Genomic DNA, 17,366 nt, shown 5'->3' on the forward strand with positions numbered 1-17,366 from the left:
ACCCCCGGAGGTCGCCCCTTTCAGTTTCCCCAGTGTGGACTTGGTGACCTCTTTCCACTGACGTCGGCTATAGTGTGGTGGTGCGACGAAGGCGAATATGCCAGAGGCGGAGAGCGTGGTCGATGTCTCAAACCTGGCTGGTAATCAGGCACACTGTCGTCGTTGGCACGGCGGTTGTCAAAATGAAACTGAGACAAGGGCAGTCCTTGAAAAGGAGCTTCCCGGCGTGGTGCGTAGTCGTCGTTGGCGCGTCGATCATCCGACCATTGCCGAAGAGGTCGAAACGTATCGACACGGTGCCAGCAATGACGGGAAATGTGGCCCACACCTCCGAAGGTAAAACAAAGCGGACGCCAATGTACAGTGCGCCACGCGTCTGTTTTACGAAGCTGTGGACGTTGCAACGGCTCGTAATGTGGCAAATGCCGTGTATCATTGGGAGACAGCTCTTGGTACTGCGACATTTCGAACGGCGGCACGATGGCAGGGCGCCGCGTTGTCTGTTCTTGCGGTGGCGATCAAGGAACGGCTGCCGATGGCTGGTGGTACGACGGTGCAACAGGTGGCGAAGCGCGGCTGCATGGCTAATAGGTCGCTGATCGTGAGTAGGATCAGCTGTTGAAAATGCTTGGCGTATTTTTTCGCGAACGACTTCAGCGACAGACGCCTTGGGTGGTTCCGTAATCACAGTCCACAGCTTCAGCAGCTCTTCGCGAACAATCTTTCGTATTGAATCGCGCAACGAGCTTTGATTGTCAGATGTCGTAGCGGCGACTTGAATGTGGGCGCTGCTGGACAAGCGATCGTATTGTCGGCATCGTAGGTGAAGTGCCCGTTCGATAGCCGTAGCTTCTTTGATGAGGTCTGTCACGGCGCTGGGCGGGTTCCGCAAAAGTTCGGCGAACAATTGCTCTTTAACGCCGCGCATGAGGTAGCGTAACCTTTTGTCGTTGGTCATGTGCGGGTCAGCTCTACGGAAGAGACGGGCCAGGTCCACAGTGAACATTGCGACCGTTTCATTGGGTTTCTGAACCCGTAGCTCGAGTAAATGCTGCACACGTTCGCGCCGGTCAACATCGGCAAATGTGTCAATCATCGCTCTTTTAAAGTCACTCCATGTTGACAAGCTGCCTTCTTTGTTCTCCTACCAAGTACGAGCACTGTCATAGAGATAAAAATAGGCGCAGGAAAGCCTTTGTTCAAGAGACCACTGGTTGGTGTTGGCGACACGTTCATAGTAATCAAGCCAGTTTTCGACGTCTTCATGTGCTCCACCACCAAAGCGATCAGGCACCAGCGGTGAAAAAAAGGGCTACCTGAGATGGGGTTTGCAAACTACTGTTTCATAGTAACTGTTGTGGACTGGCAGTGGCCATTGGTAGATGTGAGCGGAGCCTTATAGAGTGTTCCTGCGATGGGGTGAACTCTGAAGGGAGGCCTCGCAAGCCACTACTGAAGCGATGCACAGGAGTGTCGACAAGTGTGTCCGGGCTGGATGAACGGCTCCCCGTGGGAGTGTGGAGCATTAGGCGGGGTCCAGGCCAGCACCTCTACCAGTGTCGCGGTACAACGCGAACAAAGCACAGGTATGCCTTGAGACAGCGAAAGCAGCGTGTTCTCAATAGCTGAGCCACAAGATTGTCTTCTTCGCTCTTGAGTCAAACCAGAGGCCCACTACCTGGTGTCCGCTAAATCCCCCCCATCATCGTTTTTGTCCACATATATGTAGACATGGGTCAATACGATTGGGCCAGTGTCAGAGATGTCACCAAGACAAGCGATAATCACCTTACAGTACCAGCAGGGCATTGATTTCAGAACTTCGTTTTTATTTATTTGGCAAAAGAGGAGGTTACTTTTGAACTCTGCAAAGAAAAGCCTTGTTTTTGAATATCCCCCTAAACTTCATTGAGGTATGCCAAGGCGATGTGAAAAAGATCCAGACTGCCAGGGCTACAAAAAACCTGCAAAGTTTATTAATTGACTGTTTTATTCATAGAAAAAAAAGATGCCCAATAGTCCTTCATATATATATAAACCATATTTACAACAATGCAAGCTGAATTCAGAACTAAGAAACAAAAGCAAGGTCGTAAAAGATACTTTTTATCTCTCATTTGCTGGAAACCTGAGAGTGAGTGTGATTAGTAACTGAGAGTGATTAGTCGGGCAGTAGACATGGTAACAGTACAACAATACCAATATAAGCTTTACGTTATACCAACTGGTGGTTTTGTTTCTTGTGAAAATCACTGGGAATCAACGCAGTCAAATGTCTTGCATATAGCATGATGTTCAGACATATGTAAGCATATTGTTATGCATTAGGAGAGAAAAAAAAAGCGAGGAGGAATCACATGTCATTCATAAGACCGTACAGGACAAAGCTTTACCATTGCAGAAGGGTGTTATCGGCATGAATGAAACACAATCCTTTGTATTATGAACATTAGGCTCCCATATAAATGACACCTTCTTGTCTCATGCAAAGTTTTTACAGCCTTGGCTCAGCTTTGTACATATGTTCAAGGCAAAAAACAACCGCTTCACTTTATTGTAAGCGTATAGTTACAATGATCGCATACTCCGAACTTATTTCTTCTAAATAAAGTTGCAGAACCTTAAAATGCAGGACTCTTTACCGTAGACTTCTAAAAACATTCCAGAAAAGACGTTGTTTGTTGTTAATCTGTCCTATCTCTATTGACAAGCTTTACGCATTAGCTCGTCTCAAAGAATTGCAGCAGTACTAACCGTAAATAATAGAGCATAGCAACTTATTGCTGCAAAATTACATTAAAGAACAGAATACTAACGTAAACGTAACATCAGAATAAGCAACACCAAACAAATATGGTGACCACTTGTGCATCTGACACCAGCAAAAATTGTGCTAGGCGGTAGAAAAGCCCAGAGTTCTCGAAAACATCGCGCAATAATCTTTAGCCATTCCATAGAGGTTGACACACCACGTTAAAAGTTGCGCCTACTTATATTCGGGGCACTTATTCCAAGAAGTGCCCCCAACTGAGAACGCACGTAACGGTTCATTTTACGCATCAATACACTTGTATTTTTGTGAGCTACTGCACTGAAAACCTGAAGGAGTGGAGCAGGAGGACTTTCTTTGTGGAGGCATAAATCTTTTCTGCTACTGTAAACATATACTCCAGTTTGCTGTTTTTGCATGAAGTACGTGAACTAAAAAATTTTTTCAGTTTCATTCAGAAGGATACTTCTGTGTCGCAACAGAAATTCTAATTTTACACCATAGTTTCTGTTGGTAATGTGTAGCTCTACTCAACGTTTCTGTTGGGAACACTGGATGCTGCGGTGCTGCAAGCACATAGTGCTCAGAAATGATGGCACCCGCGGACAACTATTAGTTTTACAACAAACGCACGGTTCAGAAGCCTGAAAAATTTCATGAACGGTAAAAATATTCAGGCATGAGATGAGCCCAATGCTGCAAAGAACTTGCACAGCAATCTTCAGGGTTTCTGCTTTTCGGTTGGTTTCTGTTTCACTTGAGGCAAAGTTAATTCGTTGACTGCATTTCCGCTGAAACGGCACACTCGCTTTGCACGCTACACCGCCACATTTTCAGTTCACAGTTTGTCGAGTGATACACAGGCAGTCGGGCGACTATCGCCAGCTAGCTTAGGCTTTGTAGATGCGGATGACTTCTTGTATGCGCTGTCGACAGACGGGGCACTGAGGAGCTTCCTTCAGGAGCTTCAGGCCACATTCGTGGCAGGTCAGCGAGTGGCCACACTTCACAAGCACACTGTCGATTGGCTTCTCGAAGCATATTCGGCAGTCGTCGTCAGGTTCCTCTGTGGAGAAGACAATGCAAAATTAGAGTGATCAGATGCATGGGCTTATTAGTATTTTCTACAAAAATGGAAACAAAGGAATAACAAATGATTCGCCAAAAGTTTTCAGCTCCGTGTGTATTTAGACTGCTGGCCGTCCATTTGATACAATACCTCGACTCGTTTCATCATGCGGGTTCATTTAATAGCTATAAAAGCACAATTTAAGTTCCCTGGTCTGCAGTCCCTAAAGCTCTACAGCTGATGTCACCCGACCGATCTCCACCAATCAAAAGTCCCTGCGTCGACAGAAAATGGCGATGTAGCGATGCCTGCCGATATAGATGACTCAAGTTCGGAGCATCGTACAGTTTTGAGTTTGGTGCTGTAAAGACGTCACACGCACAGGCTGTGATGACCGTCCAACACTAAGGCATGCAAAGCTAATTAGATTACTACACAAAATAACAAAACAAGCCTACAATGCACGTGCCCACATGTACTGCCCCTAGCTGAAAGAACCCAGCTGAGCGTGACACCAGTTGGACTGTGTTAGAAGAGGCAAGCGTGACACCAGTTGGACTGTGTTAGAAGGTGATGCAGGCTCAATCTTGACACCCCAAATATTTCAACACCGGAATCAGCATGATGTCGGATTTTGGACTTTGAGCACTACTGTGAGACAAAAGATTGCTATAATATTTTATTAGTTCATTGCATTCATAGCAAGCGAAGGTTAACAAAAGTTCACGATTTACAGTGGTGGTGTCTTCAACCAGTGCTCTTTCGAACCTGCAATTTGAACAGATAGTCTGAAAAATCTGACAATGAAATGCAAGAAATTTCAGACGTTTTTATGCATTAACTTCACAGGGGGGCGTTCGCGGAGCTTGTGGTACCGTAGAAGGGTCTGAATTTTCAAGCACATCTGAAAAGTCGGCAGTTGAGAGTGTAATGAAGCAGCTTTTATGCTGTAACTTCTGTCATACTGAGGTTAATCAGCGTTACTGCTCTAGTATCAAGATTAGCAGCACTAATACTGTTCAGCCGTCCTTACCAAGTGGTTTTTTGGGCGCTTTCGCAGTGCTCTTCTCGACGATGGGCTGCTCTGTGCTTTGCTCTATTTTGGTTACGGGTGATCCTCGTTTGCTCCCTGCAAGTTTATAATGTCTTTTGTAATCTTTTATACAAACATAAAAGGAAGAAGAGTATCAGAAGACATGGCCAACTATTCTAGCATCCAGTATTTAAAATTTACTTCACTGCTTCGCGCACCAGAACTCTGCCACGATCATTAGGTAAGCCATAGCGGGATACCAACAGATTATTTTTGCCATCTATATTTATTTAACTGATGTGGGCCTAAATGTAAACACAGAAGGGTTTTGAATCTTAGCCGGCGTGGCCAGGAAGCAAACATTATCAAGCTTAGCAGTGTGATTCTAGCTGCTAAAGTATCACAGCACGTCTGAAACTGACACGCAGCAAAAGCCTTGTTTTACTGTTAAAGAAAAGGCAATCGTAAGCTTTCTGCACCTTAATTTTTGCTTTCCACACAGAAGGAGATTCATTAAAAAAAACACTGCAGACACCAATGATGACACTGACAAGTAAGGCAACCACTGTTGTAAGCTCCAAAAAGTTGGCAAAGCAGCAAAATAAATGCACCAAGACTGGGAAAGACAAGAGAGCAAAGACTAACCAACAAGCCTGATCCTTGTCACCCTGCCAGCGATGTCGAAAAATGGATAGAATTGTTGCGTGCCGTCCACGTACATAAGCATTTTGAATGGTCCGTTGTTCTGAGAGTACTGAACCTTTCCTGCAAGAGCACAGAAACGAATTACCCGTGTACAAAAGTGCACAGGATTCCTCCCCGAGCCCCACGTGCAACTCCAACGTAAGCTGAAGTTGCGGGAGTACCCTTCTGTTTTTTCAGATTCAACATCTTGAGTTGATTGCAACAAGTGCGACTGTGCCAATTCACTAGAACTGGAGACAGAGCGGTTCAACTAATCACATTTTCATTAAATGAAGTGCACTTTCAGGGTTTCAGAATGAGATGGTAATCAATTAAAGGTAGAAGTTAAAGATGAACTTAAAGGTATATATTGTGCAATGGCATACTTTCGCATAAGAAGATTCACTTGTGTGCAACAAAAGCCCGATACAACGAATAACAAGATGCAAGTGACTGTCACTTCCGGAATCGCCCATAGTGATGACACAGCTGAACAATTAAGAACGGCACTCGTGAGTTCTGTAAAAAAGTTAGCACTATTTGTCAAAGCATCATTCTATTTCAACCTGAAATGCAACTTCATGCATGAAAACACAATGTAAAGTAGTTGATTAAATATTTCCAATCTCACACTTTGGACGTGTTACCGAACTGCAGCTAGTGCAAGCACACTAAACGCTCATAAAGTTAAAAGCTCCACGAACCGTCATCCCCAGTGACAAAGGTGAGTTCATCATTGAGTAAACAGGGAATGTCCTTCTGGAAGACCCAGTACTCTGGCCGATCGAGTAGTGCTTCCAGGTCGGCAGGGAGTTCAGATGCAGTGTGTTGGAGAGATGCCGGATTGCATGTCGTCAGGCCAAAGGCCAGAGAACCGGATAGCAGTTGGTCCATGCCTGTCACCTTGATTGTAAGCCGCTCATTCGGACAAAGGGTTCGCGAAGCGAAGACGAACGCCCGCTGCTCGCCAATGTCGCAACGTTCTGCGACTAGCCTGTAAAGGATAACATTAATAAGGCTGTCGGAAAAATAATGCGAGACAAAAACCAACTAATGCATAAATGCACACTAGGCACTTCATGTAAACTAAAAAAATTGTATACAGAGCAGCAAAATTACTTTCTGTCTCCTGGTAGTCAGCCATAGCAATGTTACTTTTTTTTCGGGTAATATGCCCAAAATTGTATTAATACAGTAGACTTTCGTTAAATTGAACATAGAGGAACCAGGAAAATATGTTGTGTCAGGAGCTGTGTTTACCAATAGACGTGCGGAAATAGGTACAAAACCAATCATATTAGAAGCAGCGATTTCATTCAAACAACAAATCTGTCCAAAAAATTTCACTTTACCCCACGCGTACTTATCTGATATTACCCACAGTGGCCTTTGCTGATGCATGAAAAATGGCCGAGAAATTCACTCGAACAACTTTATGGCAGAAGCAATCATTACAAAGCGTGATCTTTTTCAGGCAGCGCCAAAGTGCCAGGCAACTCCCACTCACTTGTCCATCGGGTCTAGCCTGCAGTTTGGACCTAGCACACTGTGGAACACCAGACGCTGCCAAGTTGCACTGCTAGGAGCGTGCATGGTGGTGGGACGACGGTGGGGCGGAGATTGCAATGGCGTGCCGTCAAGTGTATCCAAACTCGATGCCTGCGTATTGCACAAGATTCAGGTAAATCTGGGCAGGCTAACCTGCTGAAAATTGCTATAGCCTAGATGCAAGGCAATGCCTTGGTCAAAAGTTCCCAGGCCACGCTTCCAAAGAAATACATGGCATAGTGGTCCGGGAACGTTTGATTTTCATGACTGCTGGTGCATTACTTGTCACCGGTAATCCTGCAAAAATTCAGGCGACAGGCCCATATTACGTTGCAAGAGCAAAACCCGAATACTTCTAAAAAAAAAAACGCATAGAGGGACTCTTGGATTTTCTAAATTGTGGCACCTAGCCGGCAGCCAAACGTCGGCCAGCTAGTTCCAATCCTGACAGGAAACAATGCTGCGGTCACGAGTGTTGAAATTCCAGGGCCTGCTTAGAACAATTTAGACTTTGACAACAACAAAAAGGCAGCAGAAGCACATGCAAATGTTCAAGGAATCCAGAAGAATAATTTTGTAGGCAATGTTTTACAGCAGAATGAGGGTTTAAGTGCTAAAAATGATGAATACAACAAAGCGATTAAAAAAAAAAGAAGAAGACGAGAATAATTCTTTTTTCAGTAACCTTTAGTTGTGCTTAATGCTTTGATACATACAGAATGATGAACCACGATGTATTCATTCCGTTGTAATAACAGCTTTTTTGTCTCAACGAAGCTGATGAAACAGCACAATTTACAATCTCTGCAACATTATTTGCTGCTGTCCCTGCACGCTGGACCATTGGTTGTGGCTTGCATTTCCTATCTGGCACGTCAATGGCCGCCTACTCTTCTTTGTGTTTCGTACATTGGGCTCGTAACTGTGGTTTCTTCACATATTAAAGTGGTTCGCATCATCAGAGGTAAGTCATTGCTGGTGAATGGACCGCGACGCGAATGCATACTGTGCAGCTATGTGACGGCGTGCGCACTTTTAAAGACCGCGGCCGGCTGGTTCGCTAGCCCTCGAAAGAGAAAGCCGCATCGTGACAACTTCCAACTCATGTGGGTCAAGTGGCTTGGCGCACACTCACAAATAGATAGAAAACAAGACCCCTGCGGGAGGTTAAAAACTGAGGACTTCTTTGGTGTAATGGTACAGTGACAGCTCGTTTTTACCATTTTCACAAAATTTCCAGATTTCGTTTCAGTGTTCCTTTAACTAACCACATTGCTTTCAAAAGAATACTTCCTTCCAAAGCAGGAAAATGGATTGGTACCTTAACCCTTTTTGGGTCAAAGGTGTACATGTACTTCACTACCTGTACGTTTAAAACCCACGCCTTTTTTGGATAGTTACTTTTGCTTGACATGTGTTACCACACTGCGAGCATATGTGATATTTTTTCCTTGCCCCGATGTTTGTTTTCTTCAATGCTTTGCGACAGCGATGGGCTGAATAGTTTCGATTTCACACTTTGGCCGGTTCCTGTTTGTTGCGCTTGCAAGACTGATGACTTTCTGGTTCACAATATTTCAAAAGGTGTGGGGTTTGTTACTCTCTTGTTTATTGCTCTTCGGTAAATGATTACGCTTGTTTCTGTAAAGGCGCTGTCTGACAAAAATGATGTCGTTGGATTTCCAGTTTCGGAGACTCGCAAAAATTGCTTTCTTGTCTCATGCAGACTGCATCAAAAGTGGCCTTTTTGCCTCTGCATTTCAAATTAACGTCACTTCGTAACTTTTATAAGTGTTTGAATCGCACAGACATCAACATGTAATGATACCGTATTTATTTGGATCTAGGCCAATAGTTTTTTTTTTTTCAAATTTTTTTCTATCAAACTCCAAAGTCGGCTTTGATTTGAGATTTAAAAAAAAACGCGCCATTTTTCACTGACAAAAGTGATGCACACCTAGGGCCACCTAGATGGTATTGTAGTCGTTGTTAGCCGAGTCAACACCTGGTGTAAGTACACACATGAAGCCGCCATTTTGATCTTTGTGGCAAGTGTTGAGGAGAGCAGTCTGTCATTTCGAGTCATGCTTCGAGTACACCGCACACAAGTGTGTGTGCGGTGTACTCGTTGGTGCCAAAGAGGCGCTGTCATCGTAATGCCGCTTATAAAAAGAAAACTGTCCTAGCCGCAGAGTCATCATGCAATGTTCAAGCGGGCCGGACTTTAGAGTGGACAAATAAATGTGCGTCACTGGAGGGGCTACACCGTGGGATGACATCCCAGGAACTTTGATTGTGCACTCTTTTAAGAATAGCGGCATATCCAGTGTGCTTGATGGCACAAAGGATTGCGCACTGTTTGAAGACAGCGTCAGGAAGTCGGCAATTACGGCTCAGAATGAACGTGGAATCTGAAAGCACGGCATCTTTATGATGCAAATAGCTAGAAGCGGCGTAAAAAAAACTACAAAGAAACACACACAACTGGACTAGGGCCTGTATGTCTCTCGAGTAATTTGTATCACAGACCAACTGCTTTGTTTCATCTTTATGTTCAATAAATGTTTTCTCTATGTGAACGCTGCCTTGGTTGTTTAGTTCAGCCTACATTCGAGACAATTTTTTTTTAGGGCTTTGGACTTTTCGTGGTCGGCTTAGAATTGGGGTCGGCCTAGATTCGAGTAAATACAGTAGTCATTTATGCTTTTTAAGAACTTACCTTGCTGTTACAAATACACCATGTGTGTGTAACAGCACAATTTTTTTTCCCTTTCCATTCACACAAAAAAAACTTTTTCGGAAATTCATCGAATTTACTTCAACAAGATAAAAAAAACACATTTTTTTGAGAAGCACTTGACAAAAAAAAACCCTCAAGGGTTTTTTGGTACTTTAAGTGAGCATTTTTACATTCGAACATAAAAGAACATGGCTGCCACAATTGAGTAGCCAACACAATGCTACAACCAGAAAGCCTAAAGTAGGTGGTTTACAAGAAACCTGGATATTAACTTCAGCAGTAGCGAGAGAGATGGGAAAAATTACGACAAAAGTGAACTCCATGGGGGTGCAAGTTCAATGCATTATGTTGCAAGTGGTGCTGGTAAGGTAGACATTCTTCTGCAGTAGCCACAACAAAAATTACAGATAGACTAATCAAATCCCATACATACATCGGCAATCACTGGAGCCATCGCTGCTGTCTCTCTAGAATTAACCAATTCCATCTGTCGAATAAGGTCCTCCACACCGCCAGTGTTTAAGGCGACTGCAAAGTACAATCAGAAGTTGTTATGAGGCACGTTCAACGCGAATTTACATCAACTTAACTGATGCGTAAATGTGAATGCATGCAGCTAGCAACACTTAAAAGCAAGAAGACAAATTATCCAGGGCAGTTATAAAACAGAACCAAATATAGTAACTGATCAGTAATCTAGACATGCCGAATTATAGGGGTGACCTAACTTTTGGGCGAAATGCAGCCCCTTGTGCCATAATCCAGACACATCAGCTTTGATACTGCTAGGCCGAGTGGTCAAGCAGGAAGGACATGTTTGAATATTGATACGTTGACAACACACCTTTTCCGAACTGAAACTACTGAAGCGCTGATGGGCCTAAGGCTGAGGACAAGCAAAGCTAATCCAAGTGACCAAGTCACAAAAGCATATGTCCAACATTAGTTAACACGTTAAGCAGTGAGAGTATTTTTCAAGCAATTTTGATTGGCGCAAACTATAGCCTCAAAGTGCATGCTCGACAAAAATGGAGTGTTGAAGCGACAAAAAATGACCGATGTGATCACAGTGGTAATAGACGTTTATGATTCGATGTATGATGTTCAAGTGCACACAGAGGTTTGTAATCTACATTTAGCAGCAGCATGACAATAATAGAGATATGAGCCGCGATTCTGTGGCAGTGTCTTTTGACTACATTTAGTGCCACAGTTATTGTTTAATGTGTGTGGCCAACTGATGAGACTAATAAAAGTAAGTGGCAATTTCCTAACTGACAATGTCTAAACTAAAGAGAAATCGCATTGGAAAATGTGCGGTTACAAATTTTCGGCCACAGGCTGATCAAGGTCACAGCTAAGTGTGCGTAGCAAAGTGTTAGCAAACTCGAGCCACACTCCTACACAATCTCTTTGAAGGTTACTTTACCGTTTCGCAATACATTCGAACCCCTGCTTATAAAAGACACTGATATAAGAGACAAATGGGTATAAGAGATCCCAGGGTGCCCACAGTAAAATACGGGTTGATAATAAATTGCATGCATGGTACCTTGCTTATAAGGACGTCGCATATAAAATACAAGAACTGCTTCCCGGAGCTTCCCCCTTTAAAAGAGGTTAAACTGTATTTTCTGTGACCTGCATTGTTTCGACAAGAGAAACGTTTCCAGAAATGTGATAAGATAAAAGTGTGCTTGGTCTTGTTCCAAGAATGTCTTTGCTCATCTACGCCAGTGCGTTTATGCTAGTTACAAGAAAATTTTATTCCCGACAATGATTACCAGAGGATAATACGGTTCATTTTTGTTTTCTCTAGCCGTTTATAGTTTTTCCATCATTCATGCAAGCAGGACTTATTCTTTAATGCTGCAACTGCAGCCATGAAGAAAACCTGTTGTCGAAAAGTAGGCTCCAGCGGTACACCACATGTAGCAAGAATATTTAATAGCTAGAATACTACAGTGATCGAAGTCAAAATCTTCAACTCTGACAAATAACTTACCATTTCGAATCATTTCATTTCGGTTGTTCAGTAATTGCTCATCCTCTGCAAGAAAAAAAAAAAAAGCATTAGAAGTGATTGGTGCATTCTTCCTACTGCCCACATGCTTGGACATTTTTGTGTGCCTTTCAATTCAATGTAAAATGAGAAACCATTACTGACTGCACTTTAAGAAAAAGTACGATTTCAAATTATATCAAGATGTAATCACGGATGTGCATTAGTGTATCCCAAGTTGTTGCCTCCGAGCACACCTTTTTATAAGCTCAAAGCATGCTTGTAAATCAGGAGGCGACAACAGATTAAAAGGCGAGCCTAACTTTTTTAATCGAACACTTTTACGGACTACCAACAGTCCTCTAGCATGTTTAATGAGGTTAACAAAATAACAAGGTAAAAAGATAAAACTTCACCAAAATTAAAACAGGTAGATAAAGAACTGTATGCCCTACAAATGAAACACACTCAAACGCACTCAAAAAATAAAAAAATCTTTATGACTCGTATGGTACGTGGATTCACAAGTAATTTTACTCAGCTATGTTAATTTGTGCACTCAGATTTAGCAATGTTGTGCTCAGCACTTGAAATTAGCAATATACTTAGCTCAGCCTGGCTTACTTAGACTCATACTCATGGGTCGACCGGAGCCTTTGTGATAATAACTGAGCGAGTATGCTGGCTCGTGAACCCAACGCACAGAAAACGGGAGACAAACCTGTCATGGTTCAGTTTCCAGTGTGTAGAAATTTAGGTAAATGTTTTTAAGAGGATACAGAGGCAAGCAAAGTATATTTAAAGCCGCTTACCAACCATCTTGATGGCTGTGGTGTTTCCATAAATATCAATAAGTGCCCATAGAGGTCCCCTGACATCAACGCCATTCAGAAAAAGACCCTTCTCTTCACCATTGATGCCAAAGAAGACCTCACCCGCGTTGTTGACATAGTAATGCAGCAATGTGTCTGCCACGGCGTACCTGCAAAAGTTAGCGCAATCTGCAAGCTGAAGGCGTCAACAATGATACTCATAAACTTAATATTTTAGGACTTACTGCAAAAATTCTTTCTTCAAAACTATTTTTTTTACACTTGCTACGTTGCCCTAATTACATAAGCAAGCCAAACCTTGTACAAAACATTCCAGGACAGCACTAACTACAAAGGCATATAAAGAAGGCTTTTGCTAGATTATATCAATTGAGCACCCATCAATCATGTGGCCAATACAGGCGAAATAGTAGGCAAAACTTTGTGCAATTGGGTAAAAAAGAATAAAAAAGTAATCTCTGTGTGAGCATATTAACCTAGGAAGAACAGACCACCTGCAAAAAGAGACTTATGACAAAGAACCGCACCTTTCGCCCAGTGCCTTGGCCCAGTTACCGGGCCTGTTCGTCAAATCCGGGCATGCATATTTCGGTAGAGTTCCCTGTAGAGTGCTAGGGTCATGGGACGTGAAGCCCAGCCTGTTTAAAGAAAAGCAAGTGGAAGGATGAGTCGGGCAATAATTTCAGTTTTCAGCAATTCACCGCTGTCATTTTTAATCAGCCCATGCACATAAATACCTCCTTATCACTGTGTCGCACTGCACATTAGTACCATTTCAAAATGCTTCAAATGTAACACTTTGCTTGGCTCAGCTGTGCATGCGGAGGCAGTTAGCCACTTTGATAAGCGCAAGGCAAGCTCCCATGCCACAAAAAATCCTCGGATACTGAGATGGTTACTTTACGGTGTCATTAGGAGGTACTTATTTATTTATGCACCAGACGCACAACAAAAATTACGCTGCATGTTCTTGGTCATGGCTACAAGAGGCACTGCTAACACACTGAGAGATGGCAAACACGCGGAAACATACAAGAAAGTGAACCGGAGAACGGCCACTGCAGTAGCACAATTGGTAGAGCATTGTATGCATAACGCGAAGTCTATCGGTTTTCCCCATCAGTCGAGAGTTCTTTCGTCCACTTCAATTTCCTTTAATTTCATAAGTACAATTAAATTTAAACTATCAACAACGACCCCCATGCTTTTCCAGTCTTCGTGTGGCTGTGTCTACCAAGATGAGGCTCCTTGTTCCAGACCCAGCCATACTTCGTACAAACTCAACGAGAAAAGGTGTATTATTTGCAAGCATTTCACTTATCGAGAAAGATGCATGTTGCCGCAAGAAGGAAGTGCGGCAAATCAGGGCCAATCATTGCACATATTTTTGCACCTACCACTTTCAGTTTGTGTCGCATCAGTGAAATGTTCACTTGCAATCCGAGCCAACACCATTTTTATTAGCCAGATTGGCCTCATCACAATGTGGCTATCTCGAGATTCTTCACAAACCACTAGATAAAAACGAATTTTCGAAGCCCGGTTCCATTCTGTGAGCTTTGTACAGATGTGTCACAATCAAGTTACAGGCAGCCGCTTAGTTTCGGCCGCAGTATCACTTTTTGTTCCCTGTTTACGTGTAACATTTTTTCTTTCGCAGTTGTCTCTGACCCATAGGAACTTTCATTGTGTACCGAGACAGTTCAAGTACTTTCATATATCAGCAGGCTGAAGCTTATTGATGATGGAAGAGCACTTGCCTCAGTGCCCCGCTCCAACCGTTAGAGAGCTCTGTGATGCGTAGCACCACCCTCTCATTGACCTGCACCGGCCTTGAGCTGAAGACAATAGCCTTGCAGAAGCTTTCGGCTCGGCGTGCCACTTTGCCACCTTGCTCCAAGCGCACGTTTTCGCCATGCACTTCGTGGAAGCCCATTGGCTGGCCACTGCTGAAAGATGTTGTCCCAGCTGTTCCTAGAGGAGTCTGTGACACTGTGAACATCCAGGAGACAAGATAATGTTGTAACTGGCCACCGCTACATTACAGAATGCTGTTAGCTTTAACAAAGGAGTACGTGGGAGATGACTTTGTATGGTACCTATAACAGTATATATATATATATTTCTGTCATCTGCACACTTATTCTCTTCCTATACATAGCTTGCACCTACGTCACTCAACGTTACTGCTCTGAACAATCGGCCATTTTTATGAACCGCGGTTAATTAAACTTACTAGTTTCTTCCTCCACGACGGTTATGGGCGCAATCGCAGGTTGCTCTAATCGCAGCCACAGTTGCGGAAGAAAGAAGCAGCCCACTAGCTTCTTTTGAAAACCGAAGGTTTTTGAACACCAGTGCGAGTGTACAGAAACGGTCAGCACGAACCGCCGGAGGACTGGCACGCATAAAATAAGCATTTCGCCGAACAAATAGACGTGTGTGTGGAGCTCACTACGTAGAAGGTAAGCTAATGAGAGAGGAAGCGACCGAGGGAGGAAGACAGAAAAGTGACAGTCTCGCTAGGATGGAGGTGAAATGCTAGAGGCCCATGTTCTCTGCGATGTCAGTGCTCATTTAAGGTCAAAATTGCCGCAGTTCTCAGCACGAGTGCCTCCAATTCCTTTAGTGGTTTTGGCACTTAAGACCCAGTTATTATTTGTACCAATCAGCTAAATCTGTCTGGTCCACCTACTCCTGTTCAGACAACTTGATACCAAATATTGTGTTATGAAGGGTTTTTTGAACAGTTGTAAGCCAGTGTGACTTACTGGCAACAACATAAGCAAGCTGCCCAATGAACTATCAGGGGGCACTTTATTGGGTGTTTCCGAAATTTTTTTGGATGGTGAGGCTTTTATTACCTCCTCTCAAAATAGGAATTTCTGTTGTAATACACAAGCTCGGGCAAACACTTTCTTGAAAGCCACTTCGAATGGAAGTGTCGTGCCGTAGTTCCAAGCAGCGAATCCAGCAGCACTAAATGAATCACCACATGCGAATTATATAATTGCCTACGATGTGTGTAAGTGCACAAAGAACGATGAAGGATTGGTAGTCTACATATTTACTTAGTGGTAGCATTAGAGATTTTTTTTCTTTTTTTAGTGAGGCAATAGCCTTGAAAAATTTCTAGAGCCCAGTTGAGTCAATAATTCTAGTTGAGTCTACACCCAAATAAAACTGACGAAAATGAAAAAGCAAACAATTGCATCCCATAAACAACTAACAGGATAGCTCAGTAAACTGCTTAAATGTACACCAAACGTACAAACTTATTTGCGAGCCGTATGTAAGTATGTTTCACGTGATACACTGAACCGCAATTAACACGTTTTTTTTAATAATGATTAATTTTAGTGCGGTCATACGGTTACTCCTTAAGTACGCGCGGTTCTGCAGCAATTACAGTGTTCTAAAAATGTAATTTGCTGGTTGCCAGCCACTACAAGTACGCTTTTGCCTCAGCACCTGACTAAATTGGCAAGAACGCGGTGCGATTAGTTTTCGATAACGCAACCGCGCGGCGTTATCGATAAGGCCAGATCTGAGCTAGTACTGCCGGAAATCGCCCTTCATAAGCGAAACATTTGCAGCAATATGGCTTACCGTATGGTATACGCTCGTATATTCGGAAGTGTGCCGATAATGAAAATAGTTTCAGAACACCTACTTTGAAGCTATAAATACTACGCGCACGTCATTGAATTGTAGAGACAGCGCTTTATACGAGCGGTGACTCTCTCGGTAGCCCAATGCAGTCTTATTTATCAGTAGGTGATGACATAATTGCGCGTAACCCACATCATTCGCGATAGACACACTGCAAACACGACCGAGCAACGACGAAAGTAACGCGGGAAGCCCAGCATTTTAGGCCTGTGAGCGCACAAATTAAAAAGGGCGTGTAGGAAGGAAATAAAAGCAATCGATAACGAAGAGATTATACGAAAATACGGGGGACTGAGCTTCAGCAAGTATGCAGTCAAACAAAACCTAAGCAATGTGGCGAGACAAGCATTACACCTTCGCTTTCGTCGCGCAAGAGCAGGTGTTATCGGGGGAACAAGGAAGACCCCACCAAAAAACGGCCGCTCGAATGCTTTCTCCGTAAAGCCAACTTTCTTAAAAACCTGTCGTGTCCCCAAGCGCGAGGCGACGAGTTCCGAAACCATGCCAAGATTTACGCCCATAGTTTCGCGTTGCATCAGCGGAAGCAAAACGTTCCCGCACATTTTTTTTTTCCCGACACGAACGGCCGGTCACAGTCCGTTTTGGGTCACTCTAGGTCACGAATATTTGAACCGCAAAAGCATAAATTATCAAGTGAAGAGTGCCCGTGCAGCTTCGCCACGCCCATAGGGGATATCAAATATGTAAAAACACTGTACGAGCGGTTGATAAGAGGGTCGTAGCGAAAATGCCTGGCACTTACACTGTGTCGCGTTGGTGTTGCCCATGTCACTGACGCATCGAGACGAATTGTTGTCGCGAAGGCTGCACTACATATTCCAGTTGAACAATAAAGCACGCTTCTTGGAGCTGCTGCAAACCGGTACGCACAGGTGACACCCAGAACGAACTTTTGTACGCCGAAAAACAACTCGGCAAGCGCACACACTTCGCTGGCGGGCGCACAGCAGTGGCCAGATTTTGATTTGGCTAGAATGAAGTCTTCGCTTCGACT

At 43.6% G+C, this 17,366-nt stretch overlaps 1 protein-coding gene across 1 annotated transcript; it reads right to left on the reverse strand.

Moving 5' to 3' along the window:
- Positions 1–3,377: 3,377 nt before the first annotated feature.
- neur (E3 ubiquitin-protein ligase neur) lies at positions 3,378–17,281 on the reverse strand. Its single transcript, XM_037434102.2, has 11 exons — positions 17,115–17,281; positions 14,440–14,671; positions 13,207–13,317; positions 12,659–12,828; positions 11,850–11,894; positions 10,278–10,372; positions 7,064–7,215; positions 6,261–6,550; positions 5,518–5,637; positions 4,873–4,968; positions 3,378–3,836 (listed from the first exon to the last, which is right to left on the reverse strand). The coding sequence occupies exons 1-11, from the start codon at positions 17,137–17,139 to the stop codon at positions 3,661–3,663; spliced, it is 1,512 nt and encodes a 503-aa protein (XP_037289999.1). The 5' UTR covers positions 17,140–17,281; the 3' UTR covers positions 3,378–3,660.
- Between the last annotated feature and the right edge of the window lie 85 nt (positions 17,282–17,366).

The sequence above is a fragment of the Rhipicephalus microplus genome, chromosome 3, assembly GCF_043290135.1.
Source record: "Rhipicephalus microplus isolate Deutch F79 chromosome 3, USDA_Rmic, whole genome shotgun sequence".
NCBI classification, from domain to species: Eukaryota; Metazoa; Arthropoda; class Arachnida; order Ixodida; family Ixodidae; genus Rhipicephalus; species Rhipicephalus microplus.

Excerpts from the sequence above, each read along its gene's own strand:
- neur (XM_037434102.2), bottom strand. The coding sequence starts at position 17,139 with ATGGGCAACACCAACGCGACACAGT. Across the intron at positions 13,318-14,439 it reads GGTTGGAGCGGGGCACTGAG|GCTGGGCTTCACGTCCCATG; the intron begins GCAAGTGCTCTT and ends TTCTTTAAACAG. Across the intron at positions 4,969-5,517 it reads GACAAGGATCAGGCTTGTTG|GGAGCAAACGAGGATCACCC; the intron begins GTTAGTCTTTGC and ends ATAAACTTGCAG.